We start from the raw sequence: 26295 nt of genomic DNA on the forward strand, positions 1-26295 counted from the left end.
GCAGATTCCAGGTGGATTACTCCAGGGAGCTGGCGTGCTTTGAAAACAGCTCTCAGGACAGAGTTAGTGAATTGGACATGGAGGTGCCTCTGCACTCAACGATTTGTCCTTAAGGATGGAAGAGAGTTGTGACACCTCTGTGGACGGAATCTCAGATCAAATCCAGACAAGAAAGGGATTTGTTTACCTGGCCGTTTCAAAGGCAAGTGAAGGCAGATGGCTTGAGAATGACCTATTCCACAGGCTTCCCAAATCATCCCAGTGCAGTGGGCATATTGTTCCAGGCAAAGTCATAAATGTCCTGAAAGAGCTTCTCAAAGGAGCTATTGTTTACTGTGAGCAGAATTCCTTCTCAGACCAGGTAAGGAATCTTTCACTTTTACTTTACCAGCTCGGTGGCTGATGACTTGGGCCTGAGGTGTTGCTGGGCAGAACAGTGAACAATAGCCAAGAGTTAAGGTAGACAAGAATGCTGGAGAAACTCAGCGGGTGAAGTAGCATCTATGGAGCGAAGGAAATAGGTAACGTTTCGGGTTGAAACCCTTCTTCAGACTGAAGTGAGGGTGGGAGGGGGGGGGATTCGGAAAGGTCGGATTCGTAATGGGAGGGGGAGTTGAAGTGCTGAGCCACCAGGAGATCAGGTTGGTTATTGCGAACCGAGCAGAGGTGTTTGGCGAATCGATCGCCAAACCTACGCTTGGTCTCACCGATGTAGAGCAGCTGACATCTAGAGCAACGGATGCAATAGATGAGGTTGGAGGAGGTGCAGGTGAACCTCTGCCGCACCTGGAAAGTGCTTGGGTCCTCGAATGGAGTCAAGGGGGGAGGTAAAGCAACATGTGTAGCATTTCTTGCGGTTGCACGGGAAAGTGCCCGGAGAGGGGGTGGTTCGGGTGGGAAGGGACGAATTGACCAGGGACTTACGGAAGGGGCGGTCTCTGCGGAAAGCAGACGGGGAGAAGATGGGAAGATGTGGCAAGTGGTGGGATCACATTGGAGGTGGCAAAAATGTCAGAGGATTATTTGTAGTATGTGACGGCTGGTAGGGTGGAAGATGAGGACAAGGGGGATTCTGCCCTTGTTACGAGTGGGGGGATGGGGAGTGAGAGCAGAATCACGGGGTATAAAAGAGACCCTGGTGAGAGGCTCATCTATGGGAGAAGAGGGGAACCCCCTTCCCTGAAAAATGAGGACATCTCCGATGCCCTGGTGTGGAACACCTCATCCTGGGAGCAGATGCGGCGTAGACGGAGGAATTGGGAGTAGGGGATGTCCTTACAGGAAGCAGGGTGGGAAGAAGTGTAGTCCAAATATCCATGGGAGTCAGTGGGTTTATGGTGGATGTCGCTCACCTGCGATGGAGATAGTGAGATCAAGAAATGGTAGGGAAATGTCGGAAATGGTCCAGGTGTATTGAGTGCTGGATGGAGTTAGTGGTGAAATGGATGAAGTCAGTGAGTTGTGTGTGGGTGCAGGAGGTAGCACCAATGCAGTCGTCGATGTAGCCTAGGTAGAGTTCGGGGATAGGGCCACGGTACGTCTCGAACAAGGATTGTTCGACTTAAGAGTTAAGAGTTAAGTCCAGCCAAAGTCAGCTTGGAGACTTACTCATGATTTATTTAATGTACATAGGGGCTAGTAAGGTTCAAAGGTCTTTTTTTTGTCACATGTACCAATTAAGGTACAGTGATATTCGATTTACCACACAGCATTAGTAAAAAAAAGCAAAAAGACACACAACTACATAAAAGTTAACGTAAACACCCACCACAGCAGATTCCCCACATTCCTCACTGTGATGGAAGGCAATAAAGTCTAATCTTCTTCCCTTTTTATTCTCCCGTGGTGTGGGCAGTCGAACCATCCACAGTCGGGGCGATAATAGCTCCCGCAGCCGGGGTTCGAAGCTCCCGAATTGGGGCGAATGAATGTCCCGTAATCGGGGCTGGTTGAAGCTCTTGCAGCCTGGAGCTCCCAGTCGGTCCCTAACAAGGGACCGTGAGTTCCATGATGATAAAGTCCGCAGGCTCCCGTGGTTGGAGCTCCAAGGTCGACCCCCGACAGGGACAGGCAGCTCCACAATGATAAGTCCTACAGGCTCCCCGCGGTTGGAGCTACCGAAGTCGATCTCCAGCAAGAGGCCGCCAACTACACGATGTTAGGCCGCAGTGCAGACGGAGATACGATACGGAAAAAAATCACATATCCGTCGAGATAAGAGATTAATACAAGTTTCCACCAACCTCCCCCCACCGCCACATAAAACAAGCTAAAGAACACGAAAACATACTAAAACATACTAAAAAACAACAAAGAAGGAAAAGGACAGACTGTTGGCGAAGCAGCCATTATGGGTGTCACCTGGTTTAAATGAGTAGATAACGTCAGTGGAATGTAGAACCACAATCCACACATCGACCGTATAAATTCAGGATGCAGGTAGTTGATATCTCACAATGTGCAGATGTACATTGATAGCTTGTTTAATAGAATTATGTATTATATTAGAAGTATCCCATATTTAATTTGTGTTATCTTTTGCACCACCTGATTGCAATATGTCAAGAGAATTAAATGGTTGGAAACAAATTTTTCTCTTCACCTCTTTACCCCATTATTCATGCAAACAAATGCATAAACTAGAAGTGCCTCTGGAAGAGATAGGTTTTAGATACATAAGTCAACATTGCACTTGCAGGTTGCCCCCAGGTTATAGAAACATAGAAACATAGAAAATAGGTGCAGGAGTAGGCCATTCGGCCCTTCGAGCCTGCACCGCCATTCGATATGATCATGGCTGATCATCCAACTCAGTATCCCATCCCTGCCTACTCTCCATACCCCCTGATCCCTTTAGCCACAAGGGCCACATCTAACTCCCTCTTAAATATAGCCAATGAACTGGCCTCAACTACCTTCTGTGGCAGAGAATTCCACAGATTCATCACTCTCTGTGTAAAAAAAATGATTTTTTCATCTCGGTCCTAAAAGACTTCCCTCTTATCCTTAAACTGTGACCCCTAGTTCTGGACTTCCCCAACATCGGGAATAATCTTCCTGCATCTAGCCTGTCCAACCCCTTAAGAATTTTGTAAGTTTCTATAAGATCCCCCTCAATCTTCTGAATTCTAGCGTGTACAAGCCGAGTCTATCCAGTCTTTCTTCATATGAAAGTCCTGCCATCCCAGGAATCAGTCTGGTGAACCTTCTCTGTACTCCCTCTATGGCAAGAGTGTCTTTCCTCAGATTAGGAGACCAAAACTGTATGCAATACTCTAGGTGTGGTCTCACCAAGACCCTGTACAACTGCAGTAGAACCTCCCTGCTCTTATACTCAAATCCTTTTGCTATGAATGCTAACATACCATTTGCTTTCTTCACTGCCTGCTGCACCTGCATGCCTACTTTCAATGACTGTGTACCATGACACCCAGGTCTTGTTGCATCTCCCCTTTTCCTAATCGGCCACCATTCAGATAATAAGGCAGGATTATGGCAGGATTCCATTCCAGTGAATTGTTCATTACCCCAAACAGTTCGCTAGTCGCAAAGGCTCGCTGAGTTCCCACATTGCAAGGGTAGGGGAGGGAAGAAAGCTGGAAGAGAGGAGGAGCAAGACAAAGCTTGACAGTTGCGCAAGGGTTTTGATAGACGGACGGTTGGACAAAGGCCAGAGATGAAAAGACAAAAGGTGTGAGATAAGGATATGAGAAGTGTGAATTGTGAAGCCAGAGAAAGGAATATAGGTGGAAGAGAAGGGAGAAGGGGGAAAATGAGTGCAAGTCCAGGTGGGCACAGGGAAGAGCGGTGGGGGGGGGGGGGGGTTTGCTGTTTGTATTTTACCATATAAAATTGGAGAATTTATTTAACCATGTGAGAGAGGTTCATGCACCTCCTCTCACCTCATCTACTGCACCCACTCTTCCCAATGTGGCCTCTTCTACATCAGCGAGACCAAGTGCAGACTCGGCGACCGTTTCGCTGAACATTTGCGCTTGGTCATCGAAACATAGAAAATAGGTATAGGTGTAGGGCATTCGGCCCTTTGAGCCAGCACAGCCATTCAATATGAGCATGGCTGATCATCCAAACTCAGTACCCTGTTCCGGCTTTTTCCCCATATCCCTTGATTCCCTTAGCCCCAAGAGCTAAATCTAACAGCCAACGCCTGCTGGATCTCCTGGTTGCTAATCATTTCCACTCCCTTTCCAATTCTCATACTGAGCTCTCTGTTCTGGGCCTCCTCTATCACCAGAATAAGGCCACATGCAAACTCAAGGAATAGCATCTCATGGTACACAAAATTGCTGGAGAAACTCAGCGGGTGCAGCAGCATCTATGGAGCGAAGGAAATAGGCGACGTTTCGGGCCGAAAGCCTTCTTCAGAATAGCATCTCATATTCCTTTGTGTAGCTTACAACTCAACAGCACGAACATTTAATTCTCCAACTTTAGGTCACTAACCTGCAAACAACCCTTCTCCCCCTCTCTTTTTCTTTCCCCTCTTTATCCTCCCCTCCCCCGTTCCTGACCTGAAACATCAAGTATTCATGTTCTCCAGAGATGTTAGCTGACCCACTCAGTACTGGCAAGGTTAATCCAGGAAAGGACTAACTTCTGTTGGTTCACCTATCCTTCTGGTGAATTAGAGAATTTTTCAGATAAAGTGTTGATGATATCTTTCCAGTGCTTTAAGTGCCTTCTGTAGGCAGTTCTGGTCTCGGAAACATATAGGAGGGCATGAATCACATGCTCGATGGACCATGTTTTGTGCTAGGTCTGAGGTTTTGATCTTCAAACATCCTATTTCCCCATCACCTAAAAGTTGTGCTATCCTTTGACAGTAGGGTAATGCACCGTTTTATAAAAATTGAACCAGTCTGTAGTTACAAAATAAGTGGGTTTACGACTGAAACATTGGTCCATCGTGATAGTGCAGTCTCATTGCTACAATAATCCAGAGCTCACCCTTTATTGCCTCTTTAACATTATATACAACTTTCCTCCAATGTTGTTCTTTTCATTATTACAAAATACAAAATGCTGCAAATTTGAAGTAACAACAGAAAATGATGGGAAAAAAACAGCAGGTCAGGCAACACCTGGAAGAAAATCAGCATTTGATTTTTAGGTCAATGGCCTTTCCTTCAGTTCCGATGAAAGGTCATTTACTCTGTTGTCTGGCCCACTGAGCACTTAGAGCTTTGTCAGCATGGTCTCCTGTTACAGCACTAAACCTACACCTCTGTAAGTAGAGACTGGTTCAATGTTATGCGCAGCTTCTTCCATGCTTTCTATCATTAGAAAGATTTAATTTTATCTGCTTTAAAAAACTCTTTGGCATAGCAGCAGATGCTTAAACAACCTTTTAAGCAAACAAATTTCCCTCTCCTGATTGGCTTGGAGATACAACATGGAAACATGCCTTAAAGCCCACTGAGTCCACGACAACTCATTTACACTAGTTCGATGTTGTCCCACTTTCTCATCCACCCCCTACACAAATAGGGGCAATTTACAGAGGCCAATTAACCTACAAACCCACATGTCTTTGGGATGTGGGAGGGAACCAGAGCTCCTGGAGAAAACCCATGTGGTCGCACGGAGAACGTACAAACTCCACACAGACAGATAGCACCCAATATCACGATCGAACATGGGTGTCTGACGCAGTAAGGCAGCAACTCTACCAGCTGTGCTACTGTGCTACCCTTTCTCAGTAGAAGTTTTAAATTCTGTGAATTTACACTCCCATTTATTGTTATTTTGCAGCAAATACCTCTTCCACTGATCTGTTTCACTTCTCCACGCTGTTGCCTTTGTGTTGTCAGTAACTTCTGCTGAACCACCAGAAAACTGGTTTAACTGCTGAGACATGTTTTCACAACACAAGCAGCTTCCAGATTTGCTTTTTTAGCATTCGAATCCTTGTGATTTAACCTGACACTTAGTGCTCATTTAAAACTCATTTATGAGCCAAAGTCAAATTCCTTTAAACCAATTCAAGATCAGCTCAGGATCTGACCTTTATTTACCTTATTCTGAGTAAAAACACTTCTAAGCACTTTCCAAATTTCTGATGTTAAAACTGATGTTAAAACAACATTAAACTTTAACTGGCACTCTCTTTTTTGTGGATATATTGTAATGGCTTCTTAGAATGTATGCTTTGTTTCCATGGTCATCCCTTTATTATCTTTATGCGAAGGATCACCACTATTTTTCTTATTTAACTCCTTATGTTCGCTATTTCAGATCTTTCATATTTGTCCTTGCCATTTTTCTGCATTAGTTACATTCTTTCAATCCCTAGCATCTTCCAGTTCTCAACTCTTATCTCTTTCATTTCTCACAATTATTGGCAAACCTGCTTAGCACTTCTGGACCATTCAACTTCACAATTCCAAACTGATGACTTCAACCAATGATTATATTATCTACCAACCATCCCATTTCCTACATGTTATTTTTTTTTTAAATGAAGGATGGGCTGTTGATTTACACCCTGCTTACAATACTCTGCCCTCTTCCATTCTAACAAATTGCACAAAATGAAATTCTTCTCTTCTCAGTCAGCTGTTCTGAATTTCATACAGGGCGAAGCACAAGTATAATGCACTATACCGGGTGTTGGTTTAGGAGTGAGTCAGTGTAAAGGTCATTCATTCACAAGTACCAAGAGTACCCCTTGCCACACCACAATTAAAAGTAGAACAGTGAATCAGGCTTCTTGATCCTAAACTAACATCATCAATACACACGAGGGTGGCGATCAGGAATATCATTTGTTTGCCGCCTTAGATCTTGTGTTGACAGGCATAAGAGTTGTGTAAAGCTGCTCGAGGCAAATTTCAATTCAGTGCATATTGCCCTCTGATTTCTTCTCTCAACTTGCAACACACTTTGTTAGCCAATGCTAATTTATGCCTGAATTTTTAAGGGTTATGATGTGTTACTGAAGTCTTTCATTAAGGATATCATTAAACTGGAAAGAGTGCAGAGAAGATTCACGAGGTCGATACCGGGACTGGAGGGCATGTGTTATAGGGAGTGGCTGAATAGGCTGGGTCTGTTTTCACTGGAGCATAGGAGGCTGAAGGGTGGCCGTATGGAGGTATATAAAATTATGAGGGGTGTGGATAAGGTGGATGATCACATCATTTTCCCAGTGTTGGGCGTCCAAAACTAGAGAACATAGGTTTAAGATGAATGTACACAAAAATGCTGGAGAAACTCAGCGGGTGCAGCAGCATCTATGGAGCAAAGGAAATAGGCAACGTTTCGGGCCGAAACCCTTCTTCAGACTTTCCAGCATCTGCAGTTCCTTCTTAAACGGTTTAAGATGAATGATGGGAGATTTAAAAGGGACATGAGGTGGCAAATTGTTCACTCAGTGGGTATAGGAAACGAGCTGCTAGATAAAGATGTAGAGACATGTACAATTCCAGTATTTCCATGCTATTCAACACCATGACTCTATGATTCTTAAGGGCCAGTATTCACTTAGAAGATTTTGAAGCCACAATATCTGAAGAAGGGACTCGACCCAAATCGTCACCCATTCCTTCTCTGCTGAGATGCTGCCTGTCCCGCTGAGTTACTGCAGCATATTTGTGTCTACCATATATTTGTTCATACCTTCTGATGAAGAGTCACCAATGAGTCTGAACGTTTTATTGTGTGTCCCAAAGGACATATCCTCCACATCCAGGGCAACAATGAAGAACAAAAAGTCAAATTAACTCACTTTTCAAGGTGCTTTCTGATTTAAATTGTTTCCTTTCACTTGAAACAACACTTCCACTTTAAATATCCTGCCTTGATTACATCAGCAAAGTCCATTCTGCTGAGAGGTGACCAGAAAATAGATTGTATTCACTGTTCAAAATCAACTTAATTCGTAGTAAATAACTGGAGACACAAGAAACTGCAGATGATGGGATCTTGAGCAAAACACAAAGTGCTGGAAGAAGTCAGTGGGTCAGGCAGCATTTGTGAATGGAATTAAACAGACGGGCATTTTGGGGTCAGCACCCTTCTTCAGACCCAAGATGGCATTAGTAAATAACATTATTGATAATTCCAGGAGAAAACATGTTAAACACAAAGTTAGACTGGGTATTTCTGGCTGGGATCCATGCTCTATGCCAGATGCGAACACAATACATTCTCCGCATAATCATAAGCTCTTAGCTATAGAAAATTGTGTCTCTTTGGCTGCTGCCAAAAACAAAACACAACTCATGGCATACTGCTGAAAGCATAGGCTTAAGGGGAGAGATTAAGAGAGACCTCAATGGCAACGTTTTCACTCAGAGGATGGTTTGTGTCTGAAATGAGCTGCCAGAGGAAGCTATAAGAGTGGATACAATTATGATTTTCAAAATAAATTTGGACAGATTTATGAATGGGAGTTTAAAGGGATACAGGCCCAATGCAGGATAATGGGACTAGCCCAGAATGCCAATTTAGTTGTCATGGCCAATTGAACCGAAGGATCTGTTTCCATGTGGTATTGCTTATGCCTATAACTGGACACTTCGGAGGCAGCTCCAAAGCTCTTTTGCACTGTTTACGCATCTCTCAAAGTGTTTAAAGGGTGTTCACTAATATCTTGTGCTTTTAGAAGAATTTGAAACCTGAACATGTGGGTATCACAAATGGATATACTGCTGGCAGCACTTTGAAAAGAATCTCAGGCTAGATGGCACCTCTGAGAAGGAAACACCAAAATGCACACAGGCAGAGAACCAATACACAGGAAGGTTGTGCAATCCAAGGTTGTACCTCAACCTCCCTGATGAGCAATGAATGTGTAAGCTTGTGAATCACTGAGACATCCTGTGAGATACACCTGGACTCTGGTCTCTACATTGGTATCGCTGTCACAGTCCCAACTTCCAACCTTCAGAATCATTCCCTTTGTAGCTGCCGACGTTTGCCACATATCACAGTATTAGAGCATTACCCGAGAGAAACAGAGTTAATCAGACAAAGGATCTTTCACCTGAAATATTAATGTTGCTTCTCTTTCCATGGATATGCATGAGCGTTAAATGTGCCATTTAAAAAAAAAATGATGTTACTGTTGCTTAAATAAAGATCTATTTGTCACAAGGATAAGGGGGAAATTGTTAAGGATAAGGGGGAAATCCTTTAAAACCGAGATGAGAAGAACTTTTTTCACACAGAGAGTGGTGAATCTCTGGAACTCCCTGCCACAGAGGGTAGTCGAGGCCAGTTCATTGGCTATATTTAAGAGGGAGTTAGATGTGGCCCTTGTGGCTAAGGGGATCAGAGGGTATGGAGAGAAGGCAGGTACGGGATACTGAGTTGGATGATCAGCCATGATCATATTGAATGGCGGTGCAGGCTCGAAGGGCCGAATGGCCTACTCCTGCACCTAATTTCTATGTTTCTATGTTTCTAAATGGATCCATTTGTTAAATCTTTCCTTATAATTTAATGCTTAAATATGACAAACTTCAGTTCTTATATTCAGATAATAGGAACTCTCATAGTGGAGTAATCTGAGTTTATTATATTGGATTTATTTGTAGTTTACAATATTACTATATATGATAATACAATGGAAGACACAAAAATAATTCTGGAGCAAATCAGCGGGTCAGTCAGCATCCCTGGAAAACATGATTGTGGTTTTGGATCGGGTCCCTTCAGACTTTCTCCATGGATGCTGCCTGACCCGACGAGTTACCACAGCATTTTGTGGCTTTCCTTGGTAAACCAGCATCTGCATTATCTTATTTTTTACGATAATAGAATGTGTACCTTTCAACTTAACATAGTCAACTCTGTAATATTATTTAGGTTGTTATATAGAGAAATATTATTGTTGTTATAGTTATTGTTATATGACTACAAATTGTATTATTATTGTTGTTGTATGAGATTTGGTTAGTCAGTCACACCCCACATTAATTTTAATTTGTATCGGCAATTGTTGTATTGGGAACATATTTTGTGGAGTTCAGGAACTCTCCTGAAGGGCTCATGGAGTCGGCATTAGTTTTGTTTAGTTTAGTTTGATATCATGGGTCTTTGTTATAGTGACTCAACTTCATACAAATTAACAAGTTTATTCCAATACTTTGGTTTAGTATAGCATCTCACCTCTATATACTCCTTGCCTTTACAGGAGATGTGAATGCTTCTTTGTTAAATTGTGATGGTCCCAGGATAACACTGGTTCTAAGAAATTTGATGAAGCCCTTACGAGTTAATATCATTCCAGTACTTCGGAGAACCAATGACTTTTCAGAGTTTATAAGTGAGGATGAGAAGATGTTTCCTGAGCCAATTAATCAGGTGGCACTCTCAAACACTGACATCTGCAATGGAACTTATTATCACTGGAGGTAAGTGCGACCATGCATAATTGGAGCAACTGATTTACAATGCCAAGCTATCTCAGATTTTGGAACTTTGACCTGTGTCATTTGACAATAGACAATAGGTGCAGGATAGGCCATTCGGCCCTTCGAGCCAGCACCGCCATTCAATGGCTGATCATGCCCAATCAGTACCCCGTTCCTGCCTTATCCACATATCCCCTGACTCTGCTATCTTTAAGAGCCCTATCTAGCTCTCTCTTGAAAGTATCCAGAGAACTGGCCTCCACTGCCTTCTGAGGCAGAGAATTCCACAGACTCACAACTCTCTGTGTGAAAAAGTGTTTCCTCATCTCCGTTCTAAATGGCTTATCCCGTGTTCTTAAACGGTGGCCCTGGTTCTGGACTCCCCCAACATCGGGAACATGCTTCCTGCCTCTAGTGTGTCCAAACCCTTAATAATCTTATATGTTTTGGCAACTCAGATTGTTTTTTCATGACATTATATTATTTCTTGGCAAATAGAATTATGAAAATAGATTAGTCCTTGTACTCAATCCCACCAATTCAGCCAGAATGTGTAGGAAGGAAGATTGACACAATATGCTGGAGTAACTCAGCTAGTCTTTGGAGAAGGGTTCCGACCCGAAATATCACCTATTCTTTTTCTGCAGAGATGCTGCCTGACCCATTGAGTTACTCCTGCATTTTGTACCCACCAATTCAGCATTCTCCTGTGTTATTTGGATTTGAAGTGAGGTCCCAAAGATAAGAGAACATAAATCAAACACATCAACTACCTCAGGCCTTTGACATTATGTTTTAACTTCACAGGTAGGAGGTTACACTTTGAAAAGTTCTCCATCTGCACTCCTTGGTTATTTCCACCCCTGAGCATCAGATTGCACCCCTTAGCATGTTTTGTTTCGGATGTGATTGAGAACTAAATTGAAGATAGTCTCAAAAATGTCCTGGTGGTCATCTTGATTAGTCTAATAAACTGTTTGCCATGGTGGCAGGTGGAATCTATCATTGAGGTGAACAGTTTGATGTCCGTTACTTAGGTGAATAACGGTGATGTTGCTGTCCAATATCACAATGAATAGCAAGAGATTTGCTGGCCAGTACCACAGCGTGTAACAGTTGCGTTACTGTACAATTCTAGTATTGGTGCCCGAAATGATCATGTCAGCAATGTTAATGTCTACATCCACAGCGAGAATCAGTATGATTGATGTCCAACTCAATAATTAGTAATCATAGTCTACAGTATTTAGCAATAGTAATGACTTCCCATTCCACAGTTACACAGGATATATCATGACTCCTAACAATGGTGTTGATATCCCAAACCACAATGAATGATAATCTTGGTTTAATATGATGAGGAATGGCAGTAACATTGATATCTAATTCCACAGTGTATTGCAAGTACTAATATTGGATATCACAGTGAGTAATAGTAGTATTGATGTTCAATACCACAGTGAGTAAACGTGGACTCGTACAGTACAGGACTCAGCAGGTCCAGCAACATCTATGTAGGGAATGGACAGACGGCTTTTCGGGTTAGGATCCTTCTTCAGACCCAAATTGGTCTGAATCAGTCTGTGGAAGGAACTCGACTTGAAACATCATCCGTCCATTCCCTCTACAGATGCTGCCTGGCCTGCTGAGTTCTTCCAGCACTTTGTTTTGTGCTCAAGATTCCAGCATCTCTTGTGAATCCATAAAGTGATTCCTGTTCATATCCAATTCCACATCAAATAATGGGAGGGGTTACATCCAATGCCACTGTATGCAATCGTGGTGATCTTCAACTTCTCAGTGAATAACAGTAACAATTAAGTTGAAATCTACTGTATATAACAATGTGGTTACTTCCAATATCACATTTCATAATAGTAGTGTTGATGTGCAACGCCATTATAAATAACAGTACTAAGTATCCACAACCATGCTGAGTAACTGCTGAGTGCAGCGTATATGTGCCCGCACAGGGCCAATTGCCTTTAAAGCCATCTCTGCTACCTTGGAAGAACTACACTGTTTCCACAAAGGTGACCCATGGCACTGTGTGTTTCAGATTTAGTTTTGAGCGACCGATGAAAAAGTTGCTTGAGAAAGCAGATGCTGATGGAGGCCATCGGCTTGACAGCCTGTGCCTTCTGGACAGAATTAACTCTGACCACTGGCTCCCAGAGCAAAACAAGAGAGGACTCAAATTTAAACATTTTAAGGTGAGTGCTCTTCTTCAATTTGATGGTGCATATTGATTATGTAGACTTTACTTTAGCCTTTAGAGATACAGTGTGGAAACAGGTCCTTCGGTCCACCGAGTCCACGCTGACCATCGATCACTCTGTAAGTATTCTACACACTAGGGACAATTTATAATCTTTATCAAAACCAATTAACCTACAAACCTGTATGTCTTTGGAGTGTGGGAGGAAACTGGAGCAAAACACACGCGGTCACAGGGAGAACGTACAGACAGCACCCGTTACCAGGATCAAATCTGAGCTCTGGCACTGTTAGGCCGTAACTCTACTGTTGCGCCACTGTGCTCTCCCAATATGAGTTATTTGAAAGAAAATGCATGATTATCATCCAAGACTTAAATCAAACATAGATCAAATACATGGCATCTGTAATTCCAAAAATATCATGTGTTTTTGTCGTAAAATTATTTGATATCTGTGATTGGGCACATTACTTGATAATTGGCTGGAGATCTGGACGTGTTTTCTGCATTTCAAAAATTGATTGAACAAGCTGCAGAACTGATGGGCTTGTGTGCACTTCTTTCAATAGACAATAGACAATAGGTGCAGGAGTAGGCCATTCGGCCCTTCAAGCCAGCACCACCATTCAATGTGATCATGGCTGATCATCCCCAATCAGTACCCCGTTCCTGCCTTCTCCCCATATCCCCTGACTCCTCTATCTTTAAGAGCCCTATCTGGCTCTCTCTTGAAAATATCCAGAGAACCGGCCTCCACCGCTCTCTGAGGCAGAGAATTCCACACTCACAACTCTCTGTGAGAAAAAGTGTTTCCTCGTCTCCGTTCTAAATGGTTTACCCCTTATTCTTAAACTGTGGCCCCTGGTTCTGGACTCCCCCAACATCGTGAACATGTTTCCTGCCTCTAGCGTGTCCAAACCCTTAACAATCTTGTACGTTTCAATAAGATACCCTCTCATCCTTCTAAACTCCAGAGTGTACAAGCCCAGCCGCTCTATTCTCTCAGCATATGACAGTCCCGCCATCCCGGGAAACCTACGCTGCACTCTCTCCATAGCAAGAATATCCTTCCTCAAATTAGGGAACCAATCCTGCTTGTATTGTTGCATTTCTCATTTCAAATCCTTGGTACCATCTCGTAACTCACATAATTATTTCCATTGGAGTGTAGTCTGCTATTTCCTGCATAGGTGCATAGACCAGCATGTTTCTAACCATGAAGGAGTAGGTAAGCCTGTCTCTGTGAGCCGCTCAATTGGTAACAGTATGTGCATCCCATCCCAACCTTTGAAGAGCAGTCCAAAGGGAGCAACAGTGGAATCCTGATTCAAAACCTTCACCACACATCCTGAGCAGAGCTTTAAAAAATGATAAAATGTTAATGAGTTCACTCAAGATAAGATTTAAAAAGCAGCAATTTCTGGCCATTCAACTACTATGACAACACTGGGCTTGCAATTCATACTAATCACAAAGATATGGTGAGGAACTGCCAACTAACAAAGTCAAAAATATACTCAGCTTGATGGATGGCCTCAGTAAATATAATTGGTGAACTCAGGATGTACACAGGGCTGTTAGAGGGCTCACCATGACCACGGACAGCAGATGGCATCATGTTGGTTCTACTGCCAATTAAATAAAGAATTCAACCCAACATTGAATTCGCCAATTTCAGGTACCTCTAACAACCATCCATCCTTCCCCCCCTTTTCCCCCCAACCCCCCCCCCCCCCCCCCCCCCCCTCCCCCCCTTCTTATGTATTATGTATTTTTATGTATATAAAATTTTAATCCTGTGCATAAGGCCGTTGATGGAAAAGGCTTTGAGAAGTATTGTTGAGCTTGCTGGCGCTGACAATGCGAGGATTTGTCCACACTGCTTGCTAAATAATAAACTGAGGCATATCATGCAGCCACAAATTAAAGCTTCTTTGAGTAAAGAACATTAAGCCTATCTGGAACCCCATGCTTACCAATGACTTAGCAACTCTGGTTGAATCAATTTCTGGATGCCATCCATATGCTTTATTTTACCAGACGGTGTTACTTTGGGCCATGAAGTTTTTTCCATCTTCCGAAGACTGGGTTGACATGGAGACATCTGTTTATCGGATGTTGGTGGTGTTGCTACGATGCCTTGTCCTCAGGGAACTCCCCAACTACTTCATGCCTGAGATCAACATTTTCGATGAAGATTTTCAGCCACCGTTTGATTTTCAAACTGTCTACAAGAAGGTAGAAGATTTTGCTGGCTTCCCTGAGAAATGCCTCCAGATACATCTGACCCACCTCCTGCCTGCACAGCGCCGACACATTGACAGTTACGTAAAGATGCTGCTGCAAATCCAGGACAGCGAGGGTCTCTACTGGAACACGGCTTATTTTGATGTTATTCTGAACAAGGTAAGCTTGTAAGAAAAACTGAGGAACGAATATAGGAGCCTGACTAATTAATCAATATGCATATATTATCAAATATCTTGCAGACCAGAGACAGCATGGCTTAGTACAGAATTAAATTTACTCACAAAATCCACCACAGCGTCTCCCCCACATTTCTCACTGTGATGGAAGGCAATAAAAAGTTCAATCTTCTTCCCTTCATAGAAACATAGAAAATAGGTGCAGGAGTAGGCCATTCGGCCCTTCGAGCCTGCACCGCCATTCAATATGATCATGGCTGATCATCCAACTCAGTATCCTGTACCTGCATTCTCTCCATACCCCCTGATCCCTTTAGCCACAAGGGCCACATCTAACTCCCTCTTAAATATAGCCAATGAACTGGCCTCAACTACCTTCTGTGGCAGAGAATTCCAGAGATTCACCACTCTGTGTAAAAAATGATTTTCTCATCTCGGTCCTAAAAGACTTCCCTCTTATCCTTAAACTGTGACCCCTTGTTCTGGACTTCCCCAACATCGGGAATAATCTTCCTGCATCTAGCCTGTCCAACCCCTTAAGAATTTTGTAAGTTTCTATAAGATCCCCCCTTAATCTTCTAAATTCTAGCGAGTACAAACCGAGTCTATCCCTTCGTTGTTCTATCCCTTCGTTGTACTATCCCTTCGTTGTTCTCCCACGGTCGGGGCACCCGAACCTTCCGTAGTCGGGGCGATCTTGTCTCCCGCAGCCGCGGTGGAGACCTCCGTGTCGGGGCGATCAAGGTCCCGCAACAGGGGGATCTCAGCTCCCCTGCACCGGGCGATCGGACCCCGGGTTGGGGCTGGTCAAATCTTGTGTGACTTGGAGCTTCCCGACAGCAGAGCTTCTCAATATTGAAATCCACAGGCCGCAGTTGGAGCGTCGATCCCAAGGGATCATATGCTCCGACGGTAAGTCCACGGCCCTACGGTGGGGCTCAAAGTCAGTCTCGAGCAAGGCCGCCAGCTCCATGATGTTAGGCCGCAGAGCGTCCGGAGATACGATCCGGAAAACAATCGCATCTCCGGCAAGGTAAGAGATTGAAAGAAGTTTCCCCTGACCCCTTCCCCCACCCCCCACATAAACCAAACTAGAGAACATTAACACATACTTTTAAAACATACTAAAACAAAAATAAAAGATGAAAAGACAGACAGACTGTTGGCGAGGCTGCCATCGCTTCCATTTGTGCTACTCCATCTTGCATTCTCGGGCATGTAATGCAGGGGCCCGGTACAGAAAGACCAGCTCTTCTGGCACATTTACGTTTTGTCACAAAATCTCCTGGATATTTGCTGTCATTTTCACAGGGTGAAGCAAGAAGTGCCCCAAATGTTAATTGTCCCCCACTGTCTCTAGTTCCAGGTTTACCATGTCCAAGATGTTGACAGAATTGGGGCCATGCAGCTCATCTGGTCAAAAACCGCCAAACTGGTGACCGATGAAGGATGCTCATCATAGCCATGAACGATGCTCATCGTCATCCAAGAATAATGTTCATCGTGACTCAAGGAGGTGGTGCAGCTTAACTCATTACAGAAGGGGCCACACGTCTGCAGATAAGATGAAAAACACAGCCCTTCTGCACACTACGGCAGTCTGGACCAATACCCCATACCTACAATCATACCTACTATTGAATGCACTACATCCCATATCCAATCTGATGTAGAATACAGCACAACCCTTTGGACACATCTACAATAGACGGGTTCATGAAAACTCTTAAAAAGATGCTTAATGGATATGAAGAAAAGACTAAAAAAGTGGAGGAAGTACAACTGTTGTCAATCTACTTTTTGCAAAGTCCAAATTATACACTTTACTGTATAGTTTGGGCTTAAATTTTTCCATGCATATGTCTAAACTATGCAGTTAAGTTAAAACTATAATAAGCATAGTGTCACCTCTTGACATAGTGTCAATTGCTTGGCTTGAATGTGTGAAATTTTACATTAAACAATTTGCATTTCCAGGCTCATCTTACAGAATCACTCAGAATACTTTATAAACAAAGCAATGACGAATCATCGAGGAACAGATATGTATTTTCCAAACAAGGTTATGTCTGGAAAGTCTTTCTCCGTGGCTTACCATCTACTGTAGTGTACAGCGCAATGAACCAATTCCCATCTATTTCCTACAATTTGCCTCACCCAGAATGGATCATTCTTCACTATTTCCCCCGCTTCCATATGAAACCGCCATCAGCATTTAAAAAGGACAGTTCCCTGTTGCGAATTCTCAGTCAGCTTTTCCATCCCCACCACTTTCTCATCTGAAGGCACATTCCCATACTACTGTAGGGGATGCAGTATCTGGCCTTGCAGCTCTTCCCTTCCTATTATTAAGGAACACAAACAATCTTTCCAGATGAAGCAGTGATTCAATTGCATTTCTCAAAATCTGGATCACTGCATTTGGTGATGACAGTGTAGTCTCCTCTGCAAGATTGAAACCAGCCAGCTTGTGTCATCTTTGCAGAACACCTGCCTCCAATCCCCCTTGATTGACAGTGACTTACGGTTCTCTGTCTTTTCTATTCTCCATCCCATTCGCACTCTGACGTATCAGAGTATGTAAAAGACACTTGGGACAGGTACATGGATCTGAAGGGTTTAGAGGGATATGGGCCAAACGCGGGCAAATGGGAAATAGTTCCTCAACCCAACTGGTCAATGCCGACTAATGTGGGGCATCTTTCTCTGCATAGCCAAGTTGGGCCGAAGGCCCTTTTTCCATGATCTAAGTGTCTATCCTGCACTGTTACAACAATGCCCAACACAACTTGAAGAACAACTCATCTTTCTCTGCCTGCATCAGGACTGGCCATTTCCAGTCATCAATCCGTGATATTGATTCCGTTTTTTCCCCTCTCCATTAGTACAGCCTAATCTGCAGGACATGTTTCACAATCCTGCTATTAGCAACAACAAATCATAAAAAGAAGTGTCATCATCATCTAGCAGCCCCAACCAATCTATTGTACCTGGTCTCACCCTATCACAAATATTCCCTTGGCTCTATCCATTGTTCCCATATCTTCTCCGCAACTTAAAATCTAATCTTTTTTTTTTTTCTTTCCCAGTTCTGATGAAGGACTGAAATACGAAATCTATTTCTCTGTCGTTATGTGCAGCCGATCTTCTGTTCCCAGCACATTTATTTCAGATTTCCAGTATCCGTAGTTCTTCGTGAGTTTAAGTTATTCAAAACTGTAAAGATGAGTCATGAACACACTGTGTCATCTACAAAAACTAAATTGTATGTAAATGTACAGGATCTGGCAGTGAGGCACGAGATATATATTACAAGACGGGTTTGAATCACTCGTCTTCTCTGCAGTTACTTTATGTTTACAGGAGCAGTTATTGTTACACATAAGCCATCTCGTATCCCTTAAGCAAGACAGTTTATGTGCAATAGTAACTACTCCATTGTATATGAGCAAGAACTGTCATTAAGTCAAGTTATTCATCATGAGGCTAGAATGGAATGTCTGTTATAACCAGTACATGTAGAAGAAGCTATCGATATGAATCCGTATGATCCTTAGAATCATGTGCAAACAGTTGTAAGAATGATGAGACCCTGTTCCAGTTTAGAATGTATTGGCTAAATTTGGGAAAGGTCAACATCAAAGCATCTTAAGTAGGCCCCTCTTAAAATAAGTAAAGTTTAGATGGATCATCAATCTCATTTTTTGCAATATTAACACCACGAGGCTTCATGGCTGATCAACAATTTGAGGCTTCAGGCAGTAACAGTAAATAGCTAGATTGAGCCCTATATATACATTGAAATATTTTATTACATTAGAAGCATACCTGTCATTTTTTAAATCATTTTTATTCTTTTCAAAAGCTATCATATATAACTGGAGTGACCCAGAAATAACAAATTGAAGTTTATATCAATGTATATGGATAACAAGTTCTTTATATAACTTCTGGCATACTATTGGGAATTTTCCCAACATTTTTTATTTATGTAATATTATATATCAAATAAAACATACCAAAATCAATGCTTGAGGCACAAGAGGACTGTTTATTGGTCTTGGTGTTAGTTTATTATTGTCAAGTACCGAGATGAAGTGAAAAACCTTGTTTTCCATGCTATCCAAATCATACCACACATAAGTACAGGTGCAAAATGTAATGTAATAAATTAAAAGAAAGTGCAGAAAGAAAAAAGTGCAAGGACTGCAATGAAGACGATTGGAAGATTGGGAACTTGCCTCAAGCATATGTGATGTTTGTTCAAGAGTGATAACAGCAGGGAAGAAACTGATGGTACATACGATCAAACTTTTGTATCTTCTGTCTGATGGGAGAGGGGAGAAGAGAGAATGACCTGGATGTGAGTCATCATTGATATTGTTAGCAGGTTTTCCAAGGTAGCTTAGAGTATGGATAGAGTTGATAGGAGGGTGACTGGTTTGCATGATGGACTGGACTAGAGTTGCCATAACAAGCCGTGATACATCCATATAGGATGTTTTTCATGGTGCACCTGTGGAAATTGGTAAGAGTTATTGCAGACATGTCAAATGTCCTTTGTCTTCTGAGGAATTTGAGATACTGGAATGCTTTTGGCTAGAATGTCAATGTAGTTAGACCTGGACACATTGTTGGTGATTTCTACATCAAGGATCTATCCCCACTTTGCACCATTTATCCAGAGCATGTACTCCACCTAATGACAATTTTAATGTGATATACTGAAGGTTGTAAGCGCCTCTGCAAGAGACGGTTGAGTAGACTCTCCGGACTGCTCCTCAGTTCAATATTACCACTGATCCATGAAAGGTATTTTACCTTCTATCTTATCCCTTGATTTCCTTGAAAGATAAGGAGATATAATTTCATCAAATGCCACACATTTGAAAATAAATGTATCATGCAACCAAATCTCCAGCACCTATCTCAGCTGGTTCACAAATTTCTGAGATTAGTTTCTTGTTATCTGTATAAATAGAAAATGTGTGGTTGGGGTGGGACAAATACCCCATGTATAGTAAAAGCATTTAGCTTAATTGCATTTATTGAAAGTGAAATATTTATCTTGGATATTTTGGTCTGGGAGTGCCACAATCACCAGAAAGCCCACAAGTGGGAATGTTGAAATCAACTGCAAAGTCTCCCTATACAGAATCCATAACACAATCTGCTCTGCCCGCTAAAGATAATAACTGCTTTGCACGATCTAGCAGGGAGATTAATTGCCCTGTTTCTTGGCTTTGCACAGTGCATTTTTACATCTCTGTGAGTAAAGTGTCAGCAGTTTATCAGTCGGTTCTGTTGCGTAAAAATATCTAAAATTGGCTAAATTCCAGGAAACCGAACAATGAGGCTGCAAATTTATTCTGCAGGCTGACATTGTTCTGGTTAGAACATTGTTAGTGGATTTTTTTAAATGGCACCAGAGTGTGACGACATTTTGCCGACAGCAGAACAGGTCATGTTTAGATATAGTGCTTTTAATGACTTATATTAAGACAAACAGCACCACTCAGCACTGAAATAGACAGGCTGTGAGACAATTCAAATGAGCAATATTACGATCTCCCAATGGCAATAGAATTCCTGACGGCAGTGGAGTTCTCGACTCCGTGACCTACACAAACTGTGAGTCCAGTACCAGGACACATTGGGGGGACTTCCACTGTACCCAGAAAAGTGGTCACTAGGGCAGCTTGCAAGTAAGAATGAAGCCTCAGGGACTGCAAAGACCCCCTCCACCAGCATCATGTTGGCCAACATACTGTCCTAAGAATAGGAGACTTGTTAAGGACCTGGACCCAGGACAACTTATTATGCATCACAACCAACCTCTCAGAGTACTTCATCACAAAGGATGCTAGTGCCACTGGTTAGTAGGAACTGAGATATGTCACCTTGTTAAGGGCCTGGACCCAGGACAACTTGCCTACTGCCATAACAGATCAACAGGGTATGCAATCTGGCTGGTTCTCATAGAAACATTGAAAAATAGGTGCAGGAGAAGGCCATTTGGTCCTTTGAGCCAGCACCGCATTCAATATGATCATGGCTGATCACCTAAAATCTGTACCCCGTTCCTGATTTTCCCCCATATCCCATGATTCTTTTAGCCTCAAGAGCTAAATCTAACTCTCTCTTGAAAACAATACATTCAACAAATTTGGTTGCAATAATGGGAAGAGCAAAAGTGAATGAGTCAAGTCAAAGACCAGCTTGTGATGAAGAATCTTCAAGGAGAAATGTGAACCGTTTCTCTTCCCATTGGTGTCCCTCGTTCTGCGCTGGACCACTTAGACAATAAGAGCAAGGTGTCTCCTGGTGTTGGCTTTCCTTGAAAATACATCCAGAACAGCAGCATTAAAGAAGCTGGGAGCACACTCCCATCTCTAGAGGATCATCGGGACAGAGCTACCAGCCTTGGAGGGCATCTACCACACGCGGTGCCTCAGGAAGGCCCTCAGCATCCATAAGGACTCATCACACCCCTGCCACGGTCTGTTTCAACTACTTCCCTCCGGCAGACGTTACAAGGCCTTCTACGCCCGAACCTCCAGACTCAGGAACAGTTTCATCCCAAGAGCTATAGCGGCTCTGAACCGGCCCTAATGAGTGCCCCCCCACCCACCCCCTTTGGACAGTCTCCCTCAGATGGTCACGTCAATCAATTCAGCTTGTTTATTTATGTATTGTATTTATTTACCTTTCTTGGACATCAGTGGAGCTGCATACTAAATCTCGTTGCACTGACGTGCAATGACAATAAAAGATATATTATTATTATTATTATTATTATTATATTATGTTCCTGAGTGCTCCTGACTGTGTGACCACTTCCAGCAGAGGTCGTAGGCAGTGAGCACCTTTCCTTTAGCGAGTGAGTGCTCGGCACCTGATGCTTAAAGTGCATACAAATTACCGGGGGACCCTGAACTGTAGAAACTCCTGGGGGTCCCCTGATCAGGGCACAGTTTACAGAGGATACAAAATTCCATCCCAATGGATCTGGGAGCAAAACACAAAGAACTGGAGTAACTCTGCAGACCTTGCAGTATCTGTGGAAGGCATGGATAGCCGACAATGTTGGGCTAGTATGTGCAAGGTTCCTGACCAGAAACGTCACCTGTCCATTCCCTTCACAGATGCTGCCTGACCCACTGAGCTAACCCTGTTTGTTGTGTTTTGCTCAAGATTCCAGCATCTCCATTGACTTCTGTTTCCAATGGGTCTGCGTGCAGGAATTTCTCCGTGCTCTGGCGGTTCTGGTTATCTGGATAAAACTCCACCACTGACCAGCACCACAATCGGTCACCAACCCCAGGGACACAAGGTGCTGTAGTAATTTGGCGGACCAGGCATCATCTCTGGAGAACATGGATCCCTGAAGAAGGGTCTCAACCTGAAACATCACCTAGCCATGTTCTCCAGAGATGCTGCCTGACACGCTGAGTTAACTCCAGCACTTTGTGTCCTTTTGTGTATTAAACAGCATCTGCAACTCTTTGTTTCTACATACTATCTCTAAAGATCATAAAGTCATGTGATAAAAGCAGAATTAGGCCATTCGGCCCATCTAATCTGCTCTGCCATTCAATCATGGCTGATTATCTCTTCCTCCTAACACCTTTCTCCTGCCTTCCCCCCATAACCCCTGACACCCATACTAATTAAGAATCTATCTGTCTCTGCCTTAGAAATATCAATTGGCCTCCGCAGCCTTCTGTGGCAATGAATTCCATAGATTCACCACCCTCTGACTAACTAAATTCCTCTTCATCTCCTTCCTACAGCGACATCCTTTAATTCTGAGGCTATGACCTCTGGTCTTAGACTCTCCCGCTAGTAGAAACATCCTCTCCACATCCACTCTATCCAAGCCTCTCAGCCTAAAGATGCTCTGCCTGGCCTGCTGAGTTACTCAAGCACTTTGTGTCTTCCCTTGGTAAACCAGTCTTTGCAATTCCTTGTTTCTACACCAACTCCTTTGGGTTGCCTGACCACCACCCTCAGCAGTTGCCTTCGACCTGCTCCTTGGAGTGAACCTGAGGAAGAGAGGTAGAGGGGGATGGGGAGTAATGTGATACATGACAATGCAGAGAAGTGAGTATTCTTCCGATTCTTTTTTTTAAGCGGTTTCTTAATTCGCCCTTCTCCAGTGGGGACTGGGAGCCGGAGCCGGTGCCAAGGGTTTAGGAACTAGCATCGCCCCAGAGTAATTAGTGTTATTGTGGACTGACTATTGAGCTGTACTATTAACCCCCTCTGCACGACTACACCCGATCCGGTAACTGAGCCCTCCTGTGACAACGTGCTGACAGAAGGCAGCTCTAAGCTGGGGACAGCGGAAGGCAGCGGGACAAATGGTTGAGTGGCGCTCACAGGGATGGTTCCTCACCCGTGCCTGCTGGCCGCCAAGGACGGGGACCTGGAGACGCTGAAGGGCTTGGACGCCCACGGCAGGCTGAATGGGGACATCGAGGATCACCTGGGAGCCTCCCCGGTCCATCTGGCGGCCAGGGCCGGCAGGCTGGACTGCTTGAAGTTTCTCATCACACAGGCTAAGTTGTCAGCGAACAAAAGGGCCAAAAACGGAGCGACCCCCACCCACGACGCCGCCGCCACCGGGAACTTGAGGGCACTCCAGTGGCTGACCAGCGCCGGTGGCTGTGACATTCAGGTAGGTGACCGAGGCGACAGCTTCCTGTTGCACAGCAGCTTTAGTTTGATGTCACAGAAAGTAAAGGAGGCCAAGCAACACACAGGGGAGCTGTAACACGGCAACAAAACATAATTAGCACAGGAGGTAAGACAAGAGCAAACTCAGGAGTCGTCTAATGTACTCGAGTGCTACAAGCCAACTGTACATCGAAGATGTAAAAGGACTGGTCTAATATGTTCAGGGTATTGCAGGGAGAGAACATTACATAATGGAATTCTACAGTGGTTGCACATTTTCATACCTAGAGTATACATGTACTTTATATTGTAGAGGGATAACGCATTATCTCGTAAAAATATACGCACACGAAGTCAACATAAACTGCATATACCATTATTAGCAGAAGTGTAAGGAACTAAATATATACAGGAGGTGAAGGGAGACAGTGAAATATATGCAGGCGGCACACAGGAACCGTGAGTTTGAGGCAGATGATACACAGGGACAGATCAATTCATACAGGAGAAACAGCAGGGACTGTACAATATGTTCACAGGGTATAAACAAGACATTATGTATAGGAGGTATAACATGAATTGTGGGATATATTAAACGAGATATGCAGGGAGCATATATATCCTAAATGCTGGATTGGACTGTATAGACAGAAAGGTGTTGTGAAGGAACAAATAATAAGCTTTGGCTCTATCTGGGGGGAAGTCACACATCCGCAGACATCCTGAAATGTTTGTAGCAATAACATATCCTGTAGACAGAATAGATCACTGGGTCCTGTTTATATTCGATGCCAGTGAGGGTATTGATACATTCTCAGGATGATGGGTCAGAAGGCTTAAATAAAACACTTCTGAAGTTATGAATGAAGGCAGCATTTGGGATATGTCATGGATCAGAACTGTGGCCAGTGCTGCTTAAAGTGTTTATAGATGGATCTGGCAGGATTGCAATTGACAGAGGGGTGTTTATTGACTGAAAAGATGGGTTGATGAATGATGATTGTTCTTGGCAGGTGGAATTTTCTGAAGCTGCAAAAGGCTAATCTATACTGTAGGTATCTCAGAAAATGAATTTGAGGATTGTAAGACATTACGGCTACAGCATGTAGATGGAAACAAGCACAGGGTTTCAGTGCACGCTGTTGCCAGTACAAGTCTTCTTTATTTTTTGAAAAAGTACACTGCGCATACTCACACATATTCACAAGACTGATAAGATATAGTATATATCACATGACACAAATCATACCATTCTAGTACTCAGTTCTTAAAGTTAGTTACCATTATATACACTACACTGCTCTCTCCTTAGAAAGTAAAATAACATGAAAATTAGACAAACCAAGAATATGTTTTATAAATTTTATCTGACGACTGGTTTACGCACTCTTTCTGATCTCCTGAGTTTAGGGGGAGTGTCAGGTTGTGGTTCTAAAAGAGAGTCAAGTTCAGGATCATTTACCTTTGTCTCTACTTTCTTTGGAGATTCTGATCTTACATCTGAACTTGGAATAATATAAAAGTCTGACAGATCTACTTCTTTGTCTATGCTTTGCTCTTGTACCGGTTTATCCCTGGCTGGGATCATACGGTTTATGTGCACACTTCTAATATGTCTCCCAATTTCTACCAAGTACCTCCTGGTGCCACACACTTCAACTACTGTTCCCACCTCCCATTTGTTTGCTTTATAAGGTGGGCTGAGAACACAAACCTGATCATGCGTATTGAACCTACGTTCTTTTTGGCTTCCACCATAATGACGTTTCTAAACAGATTGTTTGCGTTCAACCTTGGGAGAAAGGTTAGGTAGAACCAAACTCGGTCTAGTTCTGAGCCTTCCTTTCATGAGAAGTTCAGCTGGCGTATACCCTGTGATAGATTGTGGCATGGTACGATATTTCAGTCAGAAACCAGATAGCCGCTGTGACATACTGAATTTTGAATTCCCCTCAAAACTTGTTTCTTGAGAGCTCCTTTGACTATCCTGACCGACCTTTCGGTTGCGCCGTTAGATGCCAGATGGTAAGTTGGCAGTTTGGAACAGTGCAGCATGAAATTGGGGGCCGTTGTCAGAGACAAGCTCTTCAGGTAATCCATGACACGCAAATATAGACCGCAATGCATCCATTGTTCTTTCTGTTGATGTGTTTGTACCCATATGTACCATCTCAATCCACTTATGTTGGCTATCTAACAAAACAATTATTATTAACATGTTCACAAAAATCCACATGAACCCTCTGAAAAGGTCTAGTAGGCCAAGACCATGTTTGCAAAGGGGGTTGGGAAGGCCTACTTCTACAGCAGGTGCTACATTTGTTTGCCATTGGTTCTATGTCATTGTCCAATCCTGACCAATAATCGCAACCTCTGGCTGTAGACTTCATTCCCACAATACCTGTGTGTTTACTATGGAGTTCTTTAAATAATCTTTGTCTTAAACAATTGTGTACTACTACTATGTGACCCCATTTAATGCACCCTTGCTCACATGACAGTTCATGTCATCTATTGTGATAAGTTTAGTTCATTAGTACATGGTTTTATTCCTGACCATCCATACAAAGTTTGTTCGTATACTTGTTTTAGC

General features: G+C 43.2%; 2 protein-coding genes across 2 annotated transcripts in view; both read left to right on the forward strand.

Annotated features, from left to right (window-relative positions):
• Window positions 1-18132, forward strand: part of mab21l4 (mab-21 like 4) — an 18456-nt gene extending 324 nt beyond the window's left edge. Inside the window, 6 exon segments of the mRNA XM_033031433.1 lie at window positions 2-90; window positions 93-359; window positions 10157-10379; window positions 12439-12592; window positions 14638-15003; window positions 16384-18132. Of these exon segments, the coding sequence (XP_032887324.1) occupies window positions 2-90; window positions 93-359; window positions 10157-10379; window positions 12439-12592; window positions 14638-15003; window positions 16384-16485 (1201 nt within the window). The 3' untranslated portion in view covers window positions 16486-18132.
• Window positions 18133-23352: 5220 nt separating this feature from the next.
• The window catches only part of espnl (espin like), a 54756-nt gene continuing 51813 nt past the window's right edge, over window positions 23353-26295 (forward strand). Inside the window, exon 1 of the mRNA XM_033032253.1 lies at window positions 23353-23703. Within this exon, the coding sequence (XP_032888144.1) occupies window positions 23410-23703 (294 nt within the window). The 5' untranslated portion in view covers window positions 23353-23409. The remainder of the gene's footprint in view (window positions 23704-26295) is intronic.

Source organism: Amblyraja radiata, chromosome 13 (assembly GCF_010909765.2).
Source record: "Amblyraja radiata isolate CabotCenter1 chromosome 13, sAmbRad1.1.pri, whole genome shotgun sequence".
NCBI classification, from domain to species: domain Eukaryota; kingdom Metazoa; phylum Chordata; class Chondrichthyes; order Rajiformes; family Rajidae; genus Amblyraja; species Amblyraja radiata.